This window comes from Pseudopipra pipra, chromosome 1, assembly GCF_036250125.1.
Source record: "Pseudopipra pipra isolate bDixPip1 chromosome 1, bDixPip1.hap1, whole genome shotgun sequence".
In the NCBI taxonomy this organism is placed as follows: Eukaryota; Metazoa; Chordata; class Aves; order Passeriformes; family Pipridae; genus Pseudopipra; species Pseudopipra pipra.
The window spans coordinates 19,920,580-19,941,535 of record NC_087549.1 but is presented as its reverse complement, the minus strand read 5'-3'; the positions used below and the strand labels follow the sequence as shown (position 1 = coordinate 19,941,535).

Genomic DNA, 20,956 nt, shown 5'->3' with positions numbered 1-20,956 from the left:
TACAAAACATATATAGGCTTCTTTGCAGCTAGTAAACTCATTTTGATTCACTGGGAAATAATAAAGTAATGAATTTGGAAGTACACATTATTAACAGGTGAATATTAAAAATAGCTCATTTGAAACAGTCTGCAGCTTTGATATATGGTGCCCAGCAGGGAACTCAGACATTTTTTCTTTGACAGAAATGCAATATCATTGAGACTGCTTGCCTCTCCTTGAAATGCAGCCTGCACTTTAACTCTGTTGAACCAGCTCTGACCTGTGATCCATAAAGCACTGATGCACTCCTGTTTCTAAAGCTTTTTAAAAACAGTGCATCTGTAGTCAAAAAAAAAACAACAATACAAAGCCAACAAAAACCCAAGAGATGCAGAGGAAGACAAGCATTCATTTTCTAAAATATTTAAAGCTAGATTGAACAATAAGTTCTTCAATAGACAGATTGTTTAATCTTTATTTGTATGGAATTGAGCACAACAGGTCTGTGGACAAGAATGGCAACAGCAACAATAAAAGTGAGGTAGAAACTTAAAAAAACAAGGAGATCATGAGGCTTTTGTTTCTTTGCTATTATGATTCTGTGGTTCTGTCTTAGTGATGTATGTTTTCACTCTTCTAACCTGAGTATTATTTTAATAGAAAAGTGACAAAATTCTGTAAAATTATTATATATTCTTCTAAATGTACTTTATTAAAAATAATTAATAAGCTTATCACTTAGCTTTCTAAGAAACAAACATAAACTTCTTCATGTTACTTCATTGAAGTATTTCTAAAATGTAGTCACTGGTTTTGTGCCATTGCCTTTGAAAGACATTGCCAGACCCATCAGGCAAGTATTGTATTTGAAATAAGGATAAGAGTCCCAGTGGTGTTCTTACTATTGTGTACTTGCTAGCTATGGTAAGATAATGCTCCAGTGGTTTACCATTGCCCATATATTGAATTTAATGTTATTTGACCAAGCATCTGAACATTCTCAGTAATAACACTGTACCTGTGTGGTGTTCATGCTCCTGTTAAAGTCCATAAGGTGCTACCTAAGCAAGCTGAGAGATCTATCATCAGGTGACCCCTAGTACGAAATAAAATTTCCTCACAAATACCACTGGGAGACATAACATGAGCACAATTCCTATGGAAGTCCAAGGTAAACAAGAGGCAAGTTGCTCCAAACTGGCACACTTTGCAAAGTACACATTGCCTCAGCAGGGAGATATGGTCATAGACCTCTCTTCCTCAGCTCAGAAAAACTGGCTCTTGTTCAGAAAGATGTAAGACACCTTTCCTCACAATGTTTTCTTTTTATGATAGTCTTAAGTTTTCTGTATGCTTTTATAATGTCCCCCAGGGACCAAAAGTGACTCAAAGTCATTTTGTCAAACTAACAGAAGTCAGACAGGCAAGATCATGATGTCCCAGATAATGTCTCTTTGGTTGAGGTAATTATGGCTTCAGAGCTCTTGCTCATGTCTCTTTAGTTCTTAGTCCCAGAAGATCAATTCAGAGATATGCTACGGGTTTGGGAGATGTTAGCAGTGCCTATGCTGACCCTGATTTTTCAGAGTCCTCAAGCAACCTGAATTTACGAGGAATGAAGGAAATGTCAGAGTTATTTTGTTCTTCAGACAGCCACTACCACACATATGCACATAAGCATTAAAACAAGCATGAGCATATTCACTTTGTGTAGTACTAATCAAAGCAATACAGTCTCTCATGAGTGAAGTATGGATGCAGCTGTAGTGAAATCCATACTGCTTAAAGCAATTTATTTAAATAAAACCCTTTCAGGACATCTGACTCTTCCCTGTGTATCATGTGATTTTTTTGTTTGTTTGTTTGCAATCACACAACACTTATGGGATGCACAAGGGGTCAGATCCAGCCAGCATGGGTTTAGGAAAGGCAGATCCTGTCTGATGAACCTGATCTCCTTTTATGATCAGGTGACCCGCCTGGTGGACGAGGGGAAGGCTGTGGATGTGTCTATCTGGACTTCAGCAAAGCCTTTGACACTGTCTCCCACAGCACACTCCTGAAAAAGCTGCAGCCCACAGCTTGGACAGGGACACTCTCTGCTGGGTTAGGAACTGGCTGGAGGGCCAGGCCCAGAGAGTGGTGGTGAACGGGGCTGCATCCAGTTGGCGACCAGTCACTAGTGGTGTCCTCCAGGGATCAGTGTTGGACCCAGTTCTGTTTAATATCTTTATCGATGATCTGGATGAGGGGAGTGCACTATTACCAAATTTGCAAATGACACCAAGTTGCAGGGCAATGTTGATCTGCTGGAAGGCAGGAGAGCTCTGCAGAGGGACCTGGACAAACTGGAGAGATGGTCTGGTTCCAATGGGATGAGGTTCAAAAAGACCAGGTGCCGGGTCCTGCACTTTGATCACAACAACCCCATGCAGTGCTACAGGCTGGGGACAGAGTGACTGGACAGCAGCCAGGCAGAAAGGGACCTGGGAGTTTGGATTGACAGGAATATGAACATGAGCCAGCAGTGTGCCCAGGTGGCCAAGAAGACCAATGGCATCCTGGCCTGGATCAGGAACAGTGTGGCCAGCAGGACCAGGGAAGTGATTTTGCCCCTGTACTCAGTGCTGGTGAGGCCACACCTGGAGTACTGTGTCCAGTTCTGGGCCCCTCAGTTCAGGAAGGATATTGAGGTGCTGGAGCAGGTCCAGAGAAGAGCAACGAGGCTGGTGAAGGGACTGGAGCACAAGTCCTGTGAGGAGAGGCTGAGGGAGCTGAGGTTGTTCAGCCTGGAGAAGAGGAGGCTCAGGGGAGACCTCATCACTCTCTACAACTACCTGAAAGGAGGTTGTAGCCAGGTGGGTACTGGTTTCTTCTCCCAGGCAACCAGCAGTAGGACAAGAGGTTAAGCTCTGCCAGGGGAGGTTTAGGTTGGATATTAGGAAGAAAGTTTTTACAGAGAGAGTAATCAGACATTGGAATGGGCTGCCCAGGGAGGTGGTGGATTCACGGTCCCTGGAGGTTTTTAAGATGAGACTGGATGTGGCATTTAGTGCCATGGTCTAGTAATTACAGCAGTGTTGGATCAAAGGTTGGACTTGATGACCTCAGAGGTCTTTTCCAACCCAGTTGATTCTATGATTCTATAATTCCCCTTAATGTAATCTCAGAAGCAAATCCTGTCCAGTTCCTGCATGTCTATCTTCCAAAGTTTTCTGTCAATGAGTTTTCTAAATAAGAAAATATTCCACATAGTTCATTTCAGTTTAGCAAGATGATACATCATGGTACTTCTTATCCTGAGACAATACATGATGTCTCTTACCTCTATATATTTTTGGGCATTTCAGCCTTCAAGTCTGTAATTTTTCTCACTTTCCCGACTTGATTTTTCATTATTTCTCTGGTGATTTTAGGTCTGGGACACATAGTGGATTTAAAGTCTGGTCTATCAATTCACTGCTTGCTTTTCATTTCATAGAGCTCTAGTCAGCCCTTCAAGAAAAAAATCTGAGCAGCAGTATAGCTTGTGACTTAACAGTATTAATATAGAAACCTTTCTTCCATCTCTGCTGGAAGACTGTAATTCAACAGTATGTTGGAACAAGCACTCAACATCTGACTTTCAGATTAAGTACATGCAAGGTGCATTTCTGTAAGACACTCTCAATTAAATCAGGTTGCTCAAGATCAGTTTTAATTTGACAAACTAGTTGTTATCGGGCTTTTACAAACACAACTGCTGCTTTGCCAGGCTGGGTTAAAGAAGATACTTTCTAAAAACTCAGAGAATTTGGATGTTATTCAAAACTCATTCTGTCCTTGATGGCAATGTGTTTTCTTTATTGCCAAGCCTTTAGAGCTCGTATGGACTGCTTGTATTTACCAATGAATATGACAGCTGACTAATGCAAGACTTCTGGACCTCAACTGATTCTCTTGCTAGACTTCTTTTGCATCCACACAGAGTAAATGGCTGGTTTAGTTCACTGTATCACAGCAAGGGATTTCATTAAAGAGTCACTACTGTTAGCAGGGCAATAAAGCTTTTCTGTAACTTTACAAAGGAAAACTTGAAAATTTATCAACAATAGATGAATATTAATAATTTTCATTTTCATTATAACTTAAATTTAAATTAAAACATTGTTATCAGTGGTATTTTTATACAAAAAATATAGCCAAATATTCTATCAGAGATGGTGAGAACTTTTATCAAAAATCTCTGGAGCCCTGTGAATAATTCAACTGCTAGTGTTTGGAAACAGCTGTTACAGTATTTTTTCTTCATTGCTTATTTGTTGTGGCAATACTTGGTAAATAATCCACCATCTGACCCAAAATTAGTTTGAAATTTGTTCCTGTTTCAAAAAAAAAGCATGCTAGAGATGATATGTAAAAAGCTATACATTTATTTTTTATAATAATAAAACAGTGTGTAGAGCTTTATATCTAAGCTCTCTAAGGGAAAGAAGGATACAGTTCAAGTCAACCTATGTACTGTAGCAGGTGAGGTATTTGTACTAAAGAGACCTTTGAAAAAGAAACTTTATTTAAAGATATTGTTACTCTTATTTTGCGATGTGGCCACAAGTTTTCTTTGAATAACAATATACGTAACAAAATAGATTATAGTCAGTGCTCTATTTTTTCCCACCAACTTTCTTGTTATAATTTTAATAAAATAAACCTAATAATTAAGTCAGTCTGGTGCCTATTAGAGATTTATACCAACAATAAGTTAATAGAATAATTTTGACCAAGTGGATCTCCAGAGACTAAGTCATTATAATTTTGAACCTGTAGTGTCTCTCTTTGATGTGAATTGGCAGATGAGTATGTGCATTGGCCGGAAGCACTGTTCCCATGGAAATGTTTTTTCCTACATCACAGCTGTCCCCATAATGCTGTTTTTGTTAAATTTCTTCAGTAAATTAACGAAATGAGAGCCTCTCTGATTGAGTTAAAAGGTCTATTAAGAATGGCATTAAATTCATCTCCTGCTTGTCAAAAGCTGTAAACAAAGTTTTTTTGTGGATCTTCCAGTCTCACAAGAGATATGTATTAGAAAATATCTATTACAACAATTGAAAATATTGTTAAAATCCTTTCCCTAGGACATCACAGCACATAGCTGTACTACACACTTGGCAAAGTGCAGTTTTGCTATTGCAATACCTTATTTTCCTTAGGGATCATTACCAGAGAATGAAGCTGGAAAGTAGTAATATTGACTTTTCTGTGGGAAATAAAGAAACCTGCAAGGTCCACCAAGTGACTTAAGACTAATTCTGATTCTCTGATACATACATTTTTGTTAGAGCAATGAGATTACAAGTTTTAATTTCCAATACTGCTGTAAAGACAACTGCAAAAAAACGCACAGAATCCTCAAAAATCCTACCAATATTATACAGTACAATGGATTGTATTGATATTTTTCCTTTACATTTAAAAGTATTAGTAATATTGTAGATTGGAAAAATGTGTGCTTCATAATACTGTTTTTAGTAAAGTGTATTCATTGATAAGTGAAAAAAATAAATCAAGTTTTTCATAATAATTTTACTCTACGAGTCATTGAAACAGATAAAATAACATTTGTTTATTCTTTTTAGAATAAGTGATGTTCTTTGTAATTTGTTATGACTGTGAAGTCACGGGGTGTAAGGATTCTGTACTGCTCCCTGTGCTGCTTTCTGCCATAGACTGCTATGGTTCAGTGCCAGAGCCTGATTTAGAAGTCAGTTTTATATGGCTTAAGCAGTACATTACTACTGAAGAACTTACCAGGAGGAAGAGGAAGCTAAGCTTCAGGGCTGGGGTTCCTTTCATTGGGACTTATTTTGAGCTGGCAGATGGATTGTGATATTATTTCTCAAGTGGGGGAAAGAGAGGTGTTCACCTTGCAAGTATCTAATTATTGTTTTGATAAGGAGAGAAAAATGAGATGGTGGCTAAGGCTGTCTGAAGGGGTATGATCTGTGTTTTTTGAATGACCATGGTGTCCTAAAATTTAGGTTTGTTCCTCTTTGTGGTTTGTATTTCTTGCCTACAGAAGAAGACTAAGTCAGTGTATTTTCTTGGTTTAGCCTTTCTCATTCCTGCCTGTTGGTTTGCTTCACGTACAGAAGAATGGGCTATACTGCTCTGTGCAACAGCATAGGATGCCTGAAAAAATCTTAATGAGGTTCTTTAACCTGTGGGACTTCATAATTGCTTTTTATAGCAGTAAGAGCTTCCAGGGGAGTCATTGTCTTTAGTCCCTCCATCCCCCTTCTGGTTAGTTTGCCACATATTGTAAATCTCAAAAGGCATGATAAAGCATAAGGACTCCTGGGTGCCACTGTGGTTTTTTTGGTTTGTTTGTTTGGTTGGTTGGTTTTGGGTTTTTGTTTGTTTGTTTTTAGTTTGTGTTGGTTTGAGTTTCCCAAATCTTCGTTTGTCCCAAATCTTCATTCGCGAAGCCTAGACATGATGATGATGATGTTTTGGGTTTTATTTTTGTTTTTCTGGCCTAGACAAAAGATTTCTGAGGAAATTTGGCACTCACTGTACTAATCAGCCACTTTCTATAAAAGATTTCTGTTTCTGTAGACAAAAATCTGACCAAGATGCTTTCCAACTTCGCAACTAATTCAAAAACTGCAGCCAAAGACTGCAGGTTTTTAACTATGGCAACAGGACAAGACTTTCCATTTGGTACATATGAAACAATGAGGATTTATTGTGTCTGCACCTGCTTCATGGAAAATATAACAGCCAACAATATTATCAATTAGTTCTAAAATTAGAATTTTCTTTTAAGATTATGAAACACTTTCAAGTCCATCAGAAACTGTGAGAGTGGATGAAGTTTCTGACTTGTTCTTTAATACCTAACATCAAAAAATGTTGACTAAAACAAGTTTTCATCTGGAATCTATTTATCTATGATCTGAAGCATTTGCCCACAGTGCAGTCCATCTTACAAGACTTAAAATCATATACTCACAAACAATTCCTTTCCTTCTTAGTCAGATATAAAGAAAATGGTCTGGCTAAAGCAGAAGATACCAAAACTAAATCAAAGGCAAAGGTCTTCTTGTGAAACCTTCTTCTCTGCTTCTGTTCTATGAGGATTTCCCCAGGCACTTTTTTGTAATCTTTTTGTAATTCAATACAAATATTAACAAACTGGGGAGAAAAACATGATAGTTTCTGATTATCTGCTGTAGTAGGAGTCTGGAAAACTTTGAAACCTTTTTTTTTCCGTAGAGTAATTACACTCTGGTTTGAAAACAGGTGAGTCTCTGCAAAGAGATCTTGAAGATTAATGCCTTTTGAAATCCAGAAACTTAACATTGCATTTCCAGAAGACCATGTCCGAATAGCAGTTTTGTAGTTGCTTACTATTTTTCTTTAAAATCATTCAGAGAAAGCTAATTAGCCCGTTGAATATCGGAATTTGAAAACAATCTGATTTGTAGTATCATCAAGGAATTTAAGATTAAGTTAAGGTTAAGTCTATACCAGTGAGCTATACAGGGCCAGGACACATTGTTTAAACAGCTTGTGTTCTCTTTGGCATGGCTTTGTGCTGGACATACTGATAAGGTGCCTCCGATTCAGTTCAGGGACAATTCAAGAGATAGCATGGCTCAGGGTCAGTTTCCTCTTGCCAGGATGCCTGAGAAAACATTGTTTGGCAAAGAATGTAAGCTAGCTGTGTGTACACAGGCTGTCAAGGTTAGGCAACAGGCCTAAGCCATTTTATTAACTGCTATAGTTGTGGCACAGGAATCTTCAACGACTGCAAGGACCATGTTAAATTTCACAGAATCAGAGAATTTCCTGAGTTTGAAGGGACTTACAAGGATCATCAAAGTCCAACTCCTGGCCCTGCCCAGGACAGCCCAAAGAGTCACACCATGTGCCTGAGAGCATTGTCCAGATGCTTCTTGAATGCTGGCAGGTTTGATGTGACCACTTCCCTGGGGAGCCTGTTCCAGTGCTCAACCACCCTCTGGGTGAAGCACCTTTTCCTAATATCCAACCTAAACCTCCCCTCATATAACTTCATGCCATTCCCTTGGGTCCCATCACTGGTCATCACAGAGAAGAAATCAATGCCTGCCCCTCCACTTCCCCTCATGATGAAGCTGTACACCACTGTGATGTCTCCCCACAGTCTCCTCCAGGCTGAACAAGCCAACTGACCTCAGCCACCCCTTGTATGACTTCCCCTCTAGACCCTTTACCACCATCTTTGTAGTCCTCCTTTGAATGCTTTCTAATAACTTTATATCTGTTTTATATTGTGGTGCCCAAAACTGCACATAGGACTTGAAGTGAGGCCCCATCAGTGCAGAGCAGAGCAGGACAATCCCCTCCCTCCACTGGCTGGCGATGCTTTACATGATGCCCCCCCAGGACATGACTGGCCCTCCTGGCTGCCAGGGCACTGCTGATTCATATTCAACCTGCCAAAAAGACCCTCAGGTCCCTTTCTACAGCACTGCTCTCCAACCTCTTGTTCCCCAGTCTGTACCTACATCCTCCGTCCCAGGTGCAGAATCAGGCACTTGTCTTTTTTAAACTTCACATGGTTGGTGATTGTCCAGCCCTCTGATTTATTGAGGTCCCTCTGCAGGGCCTTTCTGCCTCTGAGGGAGTCAACGACTCCTCCCAATTTAGTATCATCAGCAAACTTACTTAGAATACCTTTAATGTCATAGATATCCATCAGTCTGACTGCCCTCAGTTGTCTAGTATATACTTTTAAGAATATTATCTAGTGGTTAGGGCTGTCATACTCCACTGTTGGCTTTAAATTACAAATTTATATAGATGTCTTACTGTAATTTGTTTTCTAATGTCTTATTTTTCTCTAGTTTAGGTTTTTTTTAAGAACTTTCTGCTTTAGCTTTGAGAATGTATTCCTCTAAAATTTATCCATAGTGTAGGTGACCATAAACAGTTAAAGTTTAAAAAATGTACTGTAAAATACATAGGAAGATGAAATGCTCAGCTGAACACTGACTATCTGGAATAATTGTCACTTTGGAAAATATAAAAATACTTAACATCTTTCTTAAGTTTGCTTTAAGTAGACTATTTTAATTGATGATTCAGGGTTTGTATTACACTTGTTAGTCATTTAACTTGCATTTGAGTACTCCTCCTGCTTGTTTGTGGAAACACTACATAGGAATGCTGTATTTTTGGCAGGCTGTGCAAAGTTACTTCTCACAACTGAGAAAAACTAGAAAAGGAAGTGATTGGAGTGGAAGACAGAGTAGAGTAATCCTTCCTTTTTCACTGTTCCCTGGAGAGTTGAAGAACCTGAGCAGACGCTTAATCAGAGACCTGTTTGCAGCTCTTGCTGTCCTCAGGTGCTTTCCTGGATTTACAGACAATGCAGGAAGCAATGCTGCCCTGTGAGCTTTGCCCATCACCCCTCCCTTGTTCATTGGTTGGTCAAACCAAAGTCAATAGCCTGGCTGCCATCTTCACTCTGCTATTGCTGTAGGCTGTGGGCTGCCACACAACTGGAGTTGTGTGATGATTTTGTTTTTGTTTTGCTTCTAATAATGGTATTATCATACCACTATGCACATGTTATTTGGACTGGGATAGTTAATTATTTTATTCCCCCCTCCCTCCCATCGGGCTGCATGTTCTCTTTGACGAGGATATTTTTAAGATTAATATCTTATAAGGCACCTTGAAAACCCTGTTTTTAGTGCACATCTATTCATTGACTCGTACAATCTCATAAATTTCTTTTATTTAATGTCAGTTTTAAAATATTGTTGAACTGGATATGTGTGTGATTGTTTCTATATATGTACATGTAAAGAAAACTTCCAGTAATTTCTGTTTCCTGTTAAGAGAAAAGGTTGTATGATTTACTCTCTAAATTTTGCTCTGAAGTCCAACTTTCTGTTACCTCAGAAAGGAACCAAACCTGACATACAACACCCAGTTTTTCTGAAAATTATCCATTTCTGACACTGTCAAAAAGCAGCCTGGTTAGAAGGATGGCTTCTACTGGTGAGAATATCAAGAATCTATCAAGCATCTACCAAAAATAATTAGTGAATTAGGGTTTGGATGGCCAGAAAGGGTTCAGAGTGTTGGTGAAGGAAGTGCTCATGACCACTGTAGGTTTATTATGAGGAACTATAAACCACTCAGAACTCTCCTTGTGCTTATTTCTCAAAGCTTTTTTTGTTGGAAGAGAAATTGAGAAAAAACTAAACCACTGCTATGTGATGGTTTTCTCCAGGAGTTGTTTGCTGGTTGGGACTGTAACAAAGATGTCTTCTCTGTTGCTCTTAAAGTAGGGGAAAACCCCCCCAAACCTTTAAATATAGCAAATAGTTTTAGAACTCTACTGGGGGGAAAAGAATAGAAGTTTGTGAATGAACTTTCAGTATTAGCCATTTATACTAGTATTTGGCATTTTCACATAAATCTAAATATAAATCCCTTTTTTCTCACTTGAATTCCCTTTCCTACTTTTCTCAGTTGGTTGAGAGAAGGTGTCTGAATGAAGTCTACATCATTGCTGGCAGGTGTACACAGCAAAACTTCATTTTGTGATACAGAAGCCTTTAGCAGTGAAGGAGCAAATTTTTGAAATTCACAGTACTTTCATAGCTAACTGCATAGTGAGATTATAGCAACTTTGTTTGCATGCCAACCTCTTTAAATATATTGATTTCTCTAATAAGGGTAATTATTGTAATCCATTCCACTTAAATAGAATTACACATCTTGGAAAGGGCACATAAAGCACCTCAAAGGCACATTAGACTCAGGAAATGGTAAATTCCTCCTCAGTGTAACTTTTGTATGAGTCAGCAGAATATTTTTTTCCTTTGCTATAAGACATTTCTTGAATGTTAATGTCATTTACAAAAGAATACATTGATTGCTATTTTCCATATGGAAGGAATCCTCTGATTTTCTGGGTATTATTTTTGAAAATTGGATCATAGAAATAGGTTGTTCTGCAAGCAGTAAAAAAGTTATTTCCTTCATCAGCCTGTGCATGTGAATGAGGTGCTACATAAAATAACAGAGATTCAATAATGACTTATACTGCAATCTTTCCCCAAGGAGGTATTTATAAGATCTCTTTCCAGGAGTCTGTTTTCAAAACAGTTTTAGAAACTAAACAGTTTTAGTTTTCTACTGCTCTGTCTAATTTGAAAGGATTTTTAAAAATGTTGAAAAGAGAGAGACCTGACTAAAAACGCAGTCATGTTAATCGTATTTCCTTTGAGAACTTGGGTTAAAAAAAGCATTACTGGATAAGGGGCTCTAATTTTCTGATTCTTATTAGAATTTTACTCAAGATAAAGTTGAAGATACTAGCTCTTCCCAGGTTTCTAAACCTCTAGTATTTTTTATATGCAAGGTAGTGTTAAAACTGAGGACTAGTTTCTGTGTCATCTCTTTTTTGTGAATCAATCCCTAAGGTTTTATTTGATAAAAAGTACAGCATGTGATGTTACCATCTGAGAAGTAAGTTATCGTAGTACTGAAAAGACACAGAAATACAATTCCTCTTCTAGTGTCTTCCTTGCCTTCTTCTTTACCCACATCCTATCATACTCCTTCCTTGGTTATAAATATGCCAGTGAGAGTCAGTGTGTACTAATATAACAACAAAGAGAGCTAAAAAAGGGTAAGAAAAATGGTTTCAGGTTACCACTGTGTTCCAGTCTTTTGGTATTGTCTGTCCAGGCAAGGCCACTATGGCTCTCTCGCAGCTTTGTTTTGTGCTTCTCTATCTATTGATCCAAACTCTCATTCATATTTTCCCTTGTAACTTCCCTGAGAAGGACACTCAGCATTTTTTTCACTTGATGAGAGAGGTCTACTTCTTCTACGAACTAACTCTTTGCTTTCCCACTGAGTTGTGGCTAAACTACAAGCATTTTGTGCCTTCATGCACATGCAGCTGTCAACCAAAGAGCAGAGGAGCACTGTCTGGGCACCTCTCAGATATATTAAAGAGTTGCCTCATCCCAAATTCCCTTGAATCTGTGGGAAGAGACCCAGTGATTCTTTTGCTTTTGAGGGCACTGCATTAATTCCATAGATAAGATATTGACATAATATATGTTGCAAAAAATTCATAAAGAAGCAATAAAACCTTCAGTTTTTGAAATAGATTCAGGCCATTACAGGTAAGAAAAAAGGAGTGAGGCTATACCCACTAAAATTTACTCTACAACCACCTTCTGAGCAGTAAAACTCTAAGAACAGCCTCTGCACATATTTGAAAATCTGTTTAAAGAGCAAAACTATTTTCTTTTAGCCTTTACATACTGGTGATTTAATTTCCCCTGGTTTCCAAAAGTACTCCACTGTTTTGTGGATTGTTTAAAACTGCATCTCATGGGGACTTTTTAGTGAAATGCACTCTCTGTAGAGAGAGAATGGCCTATTCTCAGGCCCACATGTACTCCAGAGTTTCCAGTTCTGGATATTTGTCCAGACACCTACCAATTAGATGTCAGGGCAAAATGTGGATAAGTACTGCTGTCATCAGTGTAGATTGCCACTTCTGTGGAATGGAAAAGTCCCTTAGCCCGGTCCACTGGTAGATCAGATCCCTGTGGGACTTGTGAAATGCTACAGCAGATAATTTAGATGCAGCCACATAGAGCATGTAAAAACAGTCTGTAAATGAGTACAAAAGGTATATTAGAATTAAATTCTATTTTATCAGTTGTGGTGATCTATATCACATAGCAGCCAAGTGTTGTATGAAATACATATCTAAGAGCTGTGTTTGTTGATGAAGAGAGGGAGCAAAAAACCTATTAGTGTTCATTACTGTATGATGACTGAGATAAGCCAGATTACTAAAAACTTACTGAAAACATCCTTGAAATGTCTGCATGTTTGGAAACCAAAACTAGCCTTCAGGCTGATATCCTTTTCCACTCAGTAATGAATCAAGTGTCTGTTTCCTAGAGGTCATTTTTGTATATATATGTGAGAAGAAGAGAGGCAGAGGACTGACTGCAGAACTTGAATTTCCCAAACAAAAAATGGTTATATGATATACGGATACATTAATTCTGTGATATACTTTTGCTGGTAATATATTTTAAATCATCAGTAAATAAGAGCTTGTTATTTAAAACACAATTTTGATGAGTCAAGTATTTTTACAGCAGACCAAACAAGAACCTAGAATTAAAGTCGCTCCTTTTTACCTCCCAAAACCAAACCCTACCTGTGTGATTAGCTGCTTTTACCCTCTAGTCTCCCAAAACCTTCCATCTGAAACCTGTCCTTTTCTGTCTTCCCCTTTTTACTCTTTGTCTGCACTGTTTATCCATCTACTGGCTGACAGTGTCTTTACATCCAAAATGCAAAGCAGACAGATGGGCGTCTCAGGAAAGAACATGACTAAGAGCACCAGCATCAGCGGGGACATGTACACGCTGGAGAAGAACGATGGCAGCCAGTCTGACACAGCAGTGGGCACTGTTGGTGGCGGCAGCAAAAAGAGACGGTCCAGCATCGGCGCGAAGATGGTCGCCATAGTGGGTCTCTCAAGAAAAAGTCGCAGCACATCACAGCTCAGCCAAACTGGTAGGAAATAGATTGATTTTCTCTCTCACATTACCATTTAAATGTACATAATATTTGTGTATTACAGTTTAATCATGTGGAGATCCTGTTGAAGTTGCCTAATCGACAGTGTTCTATGGAATGAAGAAAATGGTCGAACATCTTTTTTCTCTGGGCATTTGCTAAACATTAATTTTTTTTTAGCAAACATCCTTTTCAGGTTGGACTGAAGCTTTTATTTTCTGTTTGCTGGAACCGACTAATGCACTAATTCCTTGCTTCTCAGGAACCAACATGACCTGTACTTCTGTTTGGGGAAGTCCTTACAGCAGTTTGTCAAGGGTCACTGACATGTTGCAAAATGCCTTTGCTTTTGTCACACATAATGTTTGCATATTTCAACAGGAGTTTTTTTCATATTTGAACATGTAATCTTTTTTTTTAAACAAAACAATTTTTCTGAACAAAATTATATGTTTTATTACTTTAGTAAAACTGTTTTATTGCTTTTTAATTCATTTCTTTTCAGCTTACAAGTGTTTTCACCATCAGTATAAATTTTTCTCATTTCTGTTTATTTCAATTCAAATTTGACATAGAAATATTCTACCTAGGAAAATGGAGAGTTTTTCTGCTTTGATGCCTAAAGCATTTAAAATCTTACACACTTTTTCTATTTCTTCCTATTTTGTGGAAAATCCATATAATACACTCTGAAAAGCTCTCATTGTCAGTTAAGGAAGTGGCATAGGACAAGTGTATTTTACATGGAAAAATGTTACTTTTATTTGAATAACGTGTATAAAAAGTGTTTAAGCAATTTATATAGTTATGCATATATATTATATATTTTAAAGTATATACATAAGATATATTGTATGTTCAGTATTTAAGTAAAACTGTTGCAATTTTATCATATGGTTCAACATAAGTTTACAGTGTCCAGCTGTGTGAGGTCCCATCTAAGATCTCCATTGTGCTAACCACCACTCAAACATGGATAAGAGATTTTTCAGTTCTCCTCCAAGTTTGCAGTTTGTATCATGAAACCAAAGTTATGAGAGTTTTAATGTACAACTAAATAGAGTGAAACAGTGATTTGTACTGTCAGAAATTGTGTCAAATTTTTAACGTAAACTTTTGTAGGAGTGGGATTTAAAGTACCTGGAAAGAGTAGAACTTAAAAAGAAAGGAAAAGAAGAGGGATAAGAAACAGTGCAGAAGAGGGAGGAGTACCAGAAGAGAGCAGGGAGCTTGAGTGTGTGACTTGAACGCGATATGAGACAAAGGAATGAAAAAGTGGGGAAAGAACGTCTCTGAATATCATGCAGACACTGATGGCTCCATCAGTAGGCAAGTCTCTGCAGCAGTCTTGTGTTTTACCAGCTCGCAGATTATGGAAATGGAGGTTTCATGTACATTTCTATTTTCTCTGAGTTCTAATGAATGACAGACAAAAGATGAAGTCACCTTTAGACAAATCTGGGAAGTGTCTAGTTGGGCAAGAAAAAAAAATTAACCACTTGCTTACCTAGAAATCTAAATTTTACTCTTGTTTTAGTATAGAGCTATGTAACTGTGTTGATATATTTGATTATAAAGTCCAATACAATGCACTACATTATTGATCTAATCTGGTCTCTCATAATATAAGAACTATTAAATGAAGGATGGCAGCTCTTTGTACAATGTTCAAGGATGTCTCAGCACTAGAGAGAATCTATATTGTGTGACTGGCCTAGATTTGATTTAAATATCATGCTGTCTTAGTTATTTGGTAGTTTCAATCTGAAGTTTTTCTCTCTGTTATATCTAATCAGTTGCCCAACAACTGATTAGATGCTTGTCAGGGAAAAATGTAAAATATATTTTTTCAAAAGTACTCAAGGTCTTTTGACCCATTGACTGTGAATAGGGTGTTCTGAAAAACTGTTGAACAAGGAGGTGTATTTTAGTGCTATTGGAAAAGCAGCAGAAACCAGGGAAGCCTGCATGGCTCTGGTGGGTGTCTCTGCTCCCTCAGCTGCTCCGTGGGAGAGGTCTGTGCTCAGGGCTGACCTGTGCCTGGCCCCAATGAGAGCAGCCAGTGCACCTCCTGCTGCTGTCTTCTGAAAAGGCCCCTTGTGTGTTGGTTGGATATGGGGATATGGGTTGTTTTGTAGAGCTGTTACTGCACACCAGCTCCTGCTGCCCTATTTGACAGCACCCCTTAGGGGCCTTTTTTGGTGGCCACATGTGGCTGCACTTAACATGACAGGCACATGCATCATGTAAACAGCTGGATCATGCAAGAGCACTGATCATATGGTAAGCAAGCTTGTGACCACATGTCAGCCCCTGGATGAGGTGTATGTATAGTACTGTGGCTCTGGTGACACAAGGTGATGGCCTTTTGGGTGGATGAGGGCGAGGTCCTGCCAGGAAGAAATGTCTTGCATGTCTTAAGTTTCCTTCTCAATGAGAATGGTAAGACACCAGAACAGGCTTCCCAGAGAAGTTGTGGATACTCCATCCCTGGAAGTGTTACAGGTCAGGTGGGATGGGTTTTTGAGCAACCTGATCTAGTGGAAGGTGTCCCTGCCCGCAGCAGGGCAGTTGGAACTAAATGGTCATTAAGGTCTCTTCCAACCCAAACCATTCTGTTTCTATCCATTGGTACGTCTTCAAGAAAATGTTGGACACAAGTGCTGTACACTAATGCCAGAAGACTAAAACTTGCACTTTTTTTAATGTATTTAGTGAATTTATAAATTTCTCTGGTTTGTCTCGTCATGTTCCTGTTTTTGGATGGTAAGTGACTGCACAAGGAATCATGTATTGGTACAAGCTGGGATCAAAACACTAATGTTCTGTAGATGTCCTGTAAGTACAGTTTTCTGGAACTGAGAGGCAGGGGATACTCAGGTGGCAGTGGTCCCATGTGGAAATGGGATCTAAGTAGTTTCTTAGGGTTTTAGTTAGTTTCTGAAGAAATTACATCATTCAATGGATCAGCTAAGTATCTCCTTACATATCAGGTTTGAAAAAGCATACCGATACCAGAAGATAATACCACTTCTATATAAAGTTGTGATCATATTTATAGCAATTAGGCTTTTATAAACTGTGTGCTCATATGGAAGTCAGTGAAGAAATGCCTATCTGTATCTCTGACAATTTTTAAAAGTGTTTTGTAAAGTATAGTTTTATTTCGGTGCTTTTCTTCATTCATATTTTATAACTAAAGCTATTCCAGAAGTTTTTTGAAAGTAGGGCACCATAACTGTTTTCAGGACTGTGTATCAGACTTACAGTACATGCCTTAAAAGGTCCATTTTTAATGCCCTTTCAAATTATTTTAATATAATACTTGTTATTTGTCATAGTATTAAGAAATTGACACTCAAAATACATACAACAATGTATTTTTTATTCTGATCTGTAATTCTTTTAGTATATTCAGGCAGGAACACTTGTTTTATGGGTATGCTGATTTCTTGTTATAGGTGGTAGCAAGATGAGTAATTGTAAAATAATGATAATCACAGAATCATCATCGTAATATTTGTTACCTAACAACAGGGTTTAGATTTCATTCAACTATGGCTAGTGTATGTTCTGCAGAACATATATAGTGTATATTCTATCCAGAGAGAGAACATGAAATATGACAAAAATCTGAATAAGCAATGCTCTTTTCTCCTCAGACATTTACAGTCTCAAATGCCTAGAAATTGCTAATATGGTAACTCTGCTGACCAAGCCCATCAAGGGTAATGGATATTAAAAAAAAAAAAAATTAGAAAAATGAGATTAAAATAGCAATTCAAGAAGTTGAAAAGATCTGATCTCCACAGGGGCAGTAGGAACTGATCTTTTCAAATTGTCATAGCAAGGAAATCCAAGTGTGCTTTCATATCCATTACATGAGAAGACCTTCAGTGGTGCTCTTTGGATCACTACTGTCATGGGATAAGAAGGAACAGAAAGTATGTCAGTCTTAAGAGCATTGGAATGCAGAAAACTTGAATAAAAATAGATGGAGACTCGTTCTCTGATATCCATTTGGGCTTGAAAGAGAGTTGCAGTTTATTTTTTCAAAAGTTCATGCTCCATTTAAGGATGTGTGTCAGTGCTGTAATATTTTGTTCATATTATTTGATTTAATGAAAATTTTAAGTGTGAGAATATACAGTATCAGTATTTTGTGAACTGACTTGGCTTATTTCAAAGCAATTTAAAAAAGAGAGCATAGAAATTCTTTAATCTTAGAATCAAACTAATGGTTGGATGACACAAAAGTAGTTTTACTTAAGGTAGCTTTTACTTAAGACTTCAGTAAAAGACAAGACACGGCAGAATAGAGTAGCATGACCAACTAGAATTTATTTTACTTCTGTTTCTTGTACCTTTTCAGTCCCACAAAAAATAGCTAAAGGAATACTCCCTACTCTTGAGTCAAGCAGTCATTCCTAGAAACTAGGAGTTTCTAGGTTTTGAGTTTGTGTTGTAACCTTCAGGTCCTGATTCCACAGACATTCTTTCTAGTGGAAAAGATGCCTTTCTTTGCAGAGGAAAATAGAATACAATATGCAAATCTTAACGGTGTTGGCTTAGCTATTCACACCTGGAATGCAATCATTTTCCTGCTGGACAGCCCTGAGGAAACTGATGATTTGGCTTCCACAAAGGTACAGATCTGTAATTGTCAGTTATATTTCATTAATGAGTAAAATCCTTGCCCTCTTCTGATTATATAGTCTTAGACATCCGTTTCAACTTCCACGCGGTGTCTCTGGCAGGCAGATACCTGGGTGTCTTGACTTCTGTTATTTAGCTGACATTTCTCCTTTAGCTGAGAAAACGTTTTGTGTTTTCTTTAGTTATTCAAGACCTATTATGTTTGTAGACTGATTATATCCAAAAGCCTAAACACTTTAAGTTATGTTTTCAGAATCTGGAGCATTCCATGGATCATACATACTAAAACACTTCCCGGGTGTACACATATTTGGTCACAGGTACAGGGTCCAGTGTACTCTTGGAGACTGAGTCCCATGATGTCTTTGGGTATATGATCACAATAGATGAAATCTTTTAAAAGAAATGACAAAAAGCATGTAACAGCATGACTTGAGAGTGATCAGTGCAGTAATGCCTGCAGAGGGGTGTAACCATGTGTTTGTCAGAAATAAATGCCCTTGTGTGTCTCTGTAGAGCGTTGCTCCAAGGTGCTGTGTTCCAGAGGACCCTCCACATGCACATGTAGCAGACGTTGCTGGGGGGCAACTGAAGCTGCCTGAACTGGGGTTTCTCTATGGCAACATGTTGCTCCTTGTAAGCTAAGTCCTCTTTTTAAGATTCCATATGTGGCATGAAGTTATAGGGCTGTGAAAGTGGAATTTTGAGACAGTGTTACAAGCTTTCTTGACATCCTGTATAATTTTTCTGGGGTTAAGCTACAACATATATTCTTGAAGTTATAGTTCTCTGTAGAAAAAAGTACAAAACCCAGTTGATTCAGTGCCAACATAATGATGATTGGCCTTGAGATAATTAAATAGTGTTCATTATAAAGAGGCACTTCCATTTTAACAAATTTTGTAGAGGTCCAAAGGGTGACCCCAGTGAAACAAGGTTAAAGTATTTTGAAATCTTGATATTTCATGGGTACATTTTTCTTAGAAAAAATGTAAGAGAATTAGGTCTCTCAGAGCAAAAACCTTGAGATTTTGTTTTCTTTCTGTGTTAAAAGCCAGATTTTGGATTCTATGTGGTTTGTAGGGTATTGAAACTGCTGTCTAAAGTGCTGTATTCATAACAGTCTCAGTTATGTCTGTCATGAACCAACAATGTAGCCTATAGAGCAATTTCCTCAATTTATGGAATAATTGAAGGGAATCTATTGGGAACATTAGACTTGGTCTGGTATGGAATTTCACACTTCTCAATTCAAAATGTGATTTATATAAAAACAGTCTTCTACCACACATACAGTTAATATGGTTCCCATTAAAAAGAGGATGATTAGTCACTTTAAATGGTGGTAACTAAAGGAGAAACTACAATTATTGTCTTTCATTGTCTAAAATGAGACAGAATATAGTAAGTAAACAACTTACTGAACTAAAAGTGTATTTGTTTAAATAATAGACATTGCTGTTTTCTATTCCTAGAATTAATTTATATGGACAAAATGGCAACTGAAATTATCATTCACTACTTTTAATTTGGCCTGTATTTTATTTTTTTTTAAAATCATACATATAATTCAGGTGATTGGAAGCAAGCCTTTTGTTTGTGGTTTTATCTCCTCTCCTATTCCAGAGACAAACTGCTACTGTTAATAGATTGCTTTAATGTGTAGTATTATACTTGTGTCAGTATTCTTGATGTGTAATCTGATTTATTTTCAAAATCAACACATATTACATTGATAGAAATATAGGATTAGCAGTTGACAAGAGATTAAGGCAAATTTCTCCTACTCATTAGTTGAGAATTGTGACCTGAATACTTTACCGAAGAGAAAGTACCATTATAATGAATGCATTACCAAGAGCATTAATCAGCTTTCACTAAATAAACTCTGAAGAGTGTTCTAATAAATAAATAGACTCTAATTACAGACCGAAAAGATCGACTACACAGTCTTTTAAATATACGTACGTTCTGTTTTTAAATTTTTTTACTCCACATGTAGGAAAAGACTAGGGAAGAAGGCAGTACAAAATCTATGCAGTTCTCCTCAACAGATTTTCTGTAGAGGAAGTAGGTACATATTTGAGTCCTCACACGTTCATAAAGATTTTGTGAGAGATGGATGCAGTGGAAAGAAACATATACCTGAGGCGCCAGAACTGAACTCCAGACAGTGATCTTACAGAAGTCCGCTGGAAGATATTTCTCACACACAAAGTGTAGGTGACACCTTATGCCATACATAGGGGAAATTCCAGGCAGATGAGAAAGAAGTCCTGTGGTGAGACTAGAGAGTAAGAACAAAAGGCTTAATTTTGGGACAAAATATGCAGATCATGTACACCAACCGAGCAATACTGCCCCAGTCACAAATTACTCATCAGATTTCCTCTCTGTAATACAGTTATCATCTCAGTGAGGTATACGCCTGTAAGATTTCCATCTGCCTGTGGTAGAAGTGAAACTAAACCCCCTGGCTGTAAGCATTTATAATGTTAAAAATCTTTACTTATGTTTCAAAAAATCATTTTCCTTCCTTAAAAAGAAAGTTTCTTATATTACTGCTTGATCCCACTAATAAGGGGAAAAAAGGAGAAAGCTCAAAGTGAGATCAGAACATTTACCTTGACCTTCCACAAGACTTTTTTTCTTTCCATAATTAGAGGTAAAAATAGAGAGAGAAATGTAGGGTGATCTTTCTTGATAAGAATAC

The 20,956-nt window shown here is 37.7% G+C and overlaps 1 protein-coding gene across 22 annotated transcripts in view; it reads left to right on the top strand.

Moving 5' to 3' along the window:
- The window catches only part of RIMS2 (regulating synaptic membrane exocytosis 2), a 451,223-nt gene that overhangs the window by 382,257 nt on the left and 48,010 nt on the right, over positions 1–20,956 (top strand). For 11 of the 22 annotated variants that reach the window (XM_064646989.1, XM_064646998.1, XM_064647024.1 and 8 more), the window contains one exon: positions 13,343–13,584. The exons of 10 other annotated variants lie outside the window; for them this stretch is intronic. In XM_064646989.1, coding sequence (XP_064503059.1) covers positions 13,343–13,584 — 242 coding nt within the window. The remainder of the gene's footprint in view (positions 1–13,342; positions 13,585–20,956) is intronic. One more of the 22 variants, XM_064646980.1, reaches the window with a different exon arrangement.